Raw genomic sequence first — 4,639 nt, 5'->3', positions numbered from 1 at the left:
TAAATCCATAAATACTGCAGGGGCATTTGTTAATACAAAGGGCATTACTGTGAACTCATAATGACCATAGCGAGTTCTAAATGCTGTCTTTGGAATGTCATTTGCCTTTACCTTCAACTGATGATAGTCCAACCTCAAATCAATTTTGGAAAATACTGTTGCACCATTTAACTGATTAAAGAGATCTTCAATTCGAGGAAGAGGATATTTGTTCTTGATTGTCAATCGGTTCAGTTCCCTATAATCAATATATAATCTCATTGACTCATCCTTCTTCTTCACAAACAAAACCGGTGCGCCCCAAGGAGATGTATTTGGTCGGATGAAACCTTTATCCAACAACTCCTGCAACTGTATCTTTAATTCTTGGAGTTCCTTTGGCGCCATCCTATATTTAGCTCTAGACACTGGAGTTGCACCAGGTACGAGGTCAATTGTAAACTCCAATTGCCTATCTGGTGGCGCGCCAAATAAGCCATCAGGAAATACATCAATGAAATCTCGTACAATCGGCACATTACCAATCGTAATCTCCGATTGTTGTGTTCTATGTATACTCACTAGAAACCCTTGACAAGATCTTTTCTTTAACATCTTTTGTACTTTCATGGCCAACACGAGTCAAGGTAAAGACTTAACTTGTACAGTGAAAAATCAAAACTCATCCTCCCCAGGCCTCTTAAAAACTACTTCCTTTTTGAAATATCGAATGGTTGCGTGATTGCTTCCCAACCAGTCCATTCCTTAAATAACGTCAAAGTCTTTCATGTTTGGGAGGTGTAGATCAGCTACAAATTCTTTTTCTTCCATTACTAATTTTACAGCCCAAGAGATCTGATTGGTATTCAAAATTCTACCGGATGGAATAGAAATTTCTAGAACACTATCATTTTCACATGCAGTACATGATTTAGCAATAAATGCGGTGGAGATAAATGAATGAGTAGCTCTGGAGTCTACAAGAACATATGTAGGTAGTTCAGATACTAATAGAATACTTGCCATTACATTTGGATCCTCTGTTGCCTCTTCCCGGGTTAAAGCAAAGACTTTGGCTTTCACTTTCTTGCCTTGTTCATTATCCTTCTTAGGTAGGTATGCCTTGCAATTCGGAGCAAAATGACCTTCTTGGCCACATCGATAGCACACATTTTTCCCAAAGAAGCACTCCCCTCCATGAGCTTTGTTGCACTTTGGGTATCGTGGAGTAACTTTATTTGGTTTACTTGATCCTAATCCTATATTGGACTTCTTAAATTGTCCAAATCCCTTCCCTTCATTCGATCCATTCCACTTTCGTTTCCCATATAATTCAATATTCTTCTTAGTCATCCGATCCATTTCTAGATGATCAGAAATTGACTACGCTCGTTGAAGCACTTCACTATATGTGGTCATATGGTGAAATGCCATGATTCCTCCAATCTCTGGACGCATGACTAATTTGAACCTCCTAGCCTTCTTTGGCTCAGTATCGACAAGATGGGTAGCATACCTAGAAAGTTGTTCAAACTTCCTTTCATACTCATCAAGCGACATATTTCCTTGTTTCAGCTATAGGAACTCTGCCTCTCTCTGATCCTTCAGTGACCGGGGAAAGTATTTTGTCATTACCTCTTCCTTGAACTGTGCCCAAGTCATAGCACATTGTTGCGCTTCCATTCTAATGCGTGAAGCAGACTCCCACCAGTGGCCTGCTGCTCCGACCAGCATAAACTCGGCACATGATACTTTTTGTGTGTCAGTGCATGCCATGTGTTTATAGATTCATTCTAGCCCTCTTAACCACTCCTCGGCTGCGAAAGGGTCTGCCTTGCCATCAAAAGAAGGAGGTTTGAAACGGCGAAACTACTCCACAATTGAACTTGTGTTGTTAGCATTTGCCGGTCCATTCTAAAGAGTTGGTGCAGGTGCTTGATTCCTACCAAGGTTATGTACTGCCCTTATCAGATCCCCAAACATAGTTGCTTAATCTTGTTGTCCCGTCATTACCTTTAAATTAACAAAAATAAATTTTGTCTTAAGAATATTGGATAACACAGTAGCTCAAAGGAAATTATATATATATATATATATATATATATATATATTTATTTATTTATTTATTTATTTATTTAATAGTACTCCTTGAGATCAGGATATAAAATAGTTCGACAATTTATTTATTTATTTTTTTCCAATAACATAAAGGAAAGATATCACAGTACTAAGGAAATTGAATCTAAGTTTCTAATTCCTATAAATTCTGCGAATCTTCTTTAATGGAGCTTCATCGTCGGAGGAGTCTTCTGCTTCAGGCCCGGACTCTTCGTCTATCTCAACTAGTGGTTCAGGATCATGCTCATAATTGTTCTGTAATGCCCTAAATTCTTTTTCATTATTATTGTTATTTTAAATAAAAATGAAGCTCGAGGTGCTACCAAAACTTTTCTCTATCTAGTTTAAGTGGAAATATATCGAAAATACTTGATTTCAAATTATTGATTTAAAATTTAACATAACCCGTCAAATGCTTGAATCGTAAAACATATTAAATAACATGCATAAAAATTTACGTAAAGTTATTCTTCAAATAAAAATGGACAATTATTCTTTTCTAGGAAATTTACGTGATGACCCCATAATCATCGCTTGGTTAATCTTCCACGGGTCCACTCGACCCGTTCTCATATGAAAATATTATAAGAGTTCGTATTTTTTTGAAAACACTCAATAAGAATACAACATGCAAAGTGGTAAATTCTTATTCTTTGATATTGTATATTTTTAGACTAGCCATAATCGAGTTATTTTAATAGAAAGAAAAGTATTCTAAATTCTATATATTGTTAATATAATAATAGTAATTACATATGTAATATAAAATGATAAATTGAAACGTCAATTGTCTTCCTTGGAATTTGAAACGCCAATTCATTCATTATTTATTAAAAAAAAATTACAAAAATTAAAAATTAAAATAAAATTCATTCAATTAGCATTTGTAACTCACTCAACCGTCCATGAGTGATTTGAAACCTCCCTCATTATTAACTTGAAATTTAATTAGTCTATTAAGTCTCTTTTACACTTTTTGTCTAAACATACCAATTTATATATAGATACATATGAGAGAAACTTTTCTTTACCCACCTAAAACATTGGCATTTCACGTCTAAACCCGTTCATACTTTTGAAAAAGAGAAGCAATTTATTTCACAAATCATTTCAGAATTTTTTTTATATCATTGAGATAAGAATACATGGTGCAAGTGGTAAATTCTTATCCTTGATATTTATTTAAATTTGGTATGAAATACTATAAGGCCTTCGGGTCGAATTATATGTTAAATCCTTCGGGATGGACTGTCAGGTCAAAGAAAATAAGTTAAATCATACGGGATGGACCTTTGGGTCAATATGATTAAATCCTATGGAATATGGGGATTCTTAAAAAATTTCTTGAGCTGTTGGAATCACGACCAATTTGCTCTAAATTTAAGATATGTCGGTATGTTATGCCATGTTATGTTTATATCATGTTATAAGAATATGCACGTATTTTTACTGAGTATTTTCAAAATACTCACTCTTACAATACTTTTTAGATTAGAAAGGATCGTGTGGACGAGTGGAAGATTAATCGGCGATGCTTATGGGGGGGCCATCAAGTAAAGTTTCTAGAAAAATAATCGTCAAATTCTATTTAAAAGAATATCATTATTTTAATTTTATGCATGGTATTTAATATTTTCTTAGAGTACGAGCATTCGACACTTTATGTTGAATTTTAATTTACAGTTTGAGATGGGATATTTCAAGATTTTATTTTAAATCATTATTTTGTCGTTATTAAATTGTTGACCACATTTTGATCATTAAAATAAAAAGTTATATTTTTGCTTAAATTAGATAAAAAAAAAAAAGAAGGGTTTTGGTAACACCTCGACTGTCACCAAACACGCGTCCACACGACCCGTTCTCATCTGAAAATATTGTAAGAGTGAGCATTTTTTAAAACACTCAGTAAGAATATGTACACATTCTTATTCACATGATATAAATATAAAACTGATATAACATACCAACATTTCTTAGATTTAGAGCTCAAGGAATTTCTTAAAAATTCCCATATCCCGTAGGATTTAACATCTTTTTTTTGACCTGACGATCCATCCGAAGGATTTAACTTCTTTGCATTCGACCCAAAGGCCTTATAGTATCTCATGCCAGAATTTACATACATATCAAGAAATAAGAATTTACCACTTGCACCATGTATTCTTACCTCAACTGTCACCAAAATTTTAAAATTGTGACTTGAATTGATGGTATAAAAACAAGGAAACGGATTTTTGTATGAAAATGAACTTATACATTTCTTGAGACAAAACACGTTCATCTTGAAACCTATATTTATAATTTTAAAATGTAACTCCCAATCTAATCAAAGGACTTTAGTTTTAAAATAATTCAATTAAAATGTTTTTGGAGATAAATTAAAAATTTATGAGTTTAGTAAACTTAATTGTCATTATAAACATCATTAGTTATATTAAATTCTAATATGACCTTTAATTTTCCAAGGTAACTGTATTCCATACCCATTTTTTTTTTTTGAAATATTATAAAATATACTTTCTTTCTTATTAAAAAAAAA

General features: G+C 33.0%; 1 protein-coding gene across 1 annotated transcript; it reads right to left on the bottom strand.

Moving 5' to 3' along the window:
• Positions 1-744: 744 nt before the first annotated feature.
• Positions 745-1,341, bottom strand: LOC111404713. Its single transcript, XM_023033479.1, has one exon. It carries the CDS (start codon positions 1,339-1,341, stop codon positions 745-747), a length of 597 nt encoding a protein of 198 aa, XP_022889247.1.
• Between the last annotated feature and the right edge of the window lie 3,298 nt (positions 1,342-4,639).

This window comes from Olea europaea, chromosome 11, assembly GCF_002742605.1.
Source record: "Olea europaea var. sylvestris chromosome 11, O_europaea_v1, whole genome shotgun sequence".
Taxonomy (NCBI): Eukaryota; Viridiplantae; Streptophyta; class Magnoliopsida; order Lamiales; family Oleaceae; genus Olea; species Olea europaea.
Note: the sequence above shows the minus strand (reverse complement) of the source record. Positions and strands in the feature narration are given on the sequence as shown.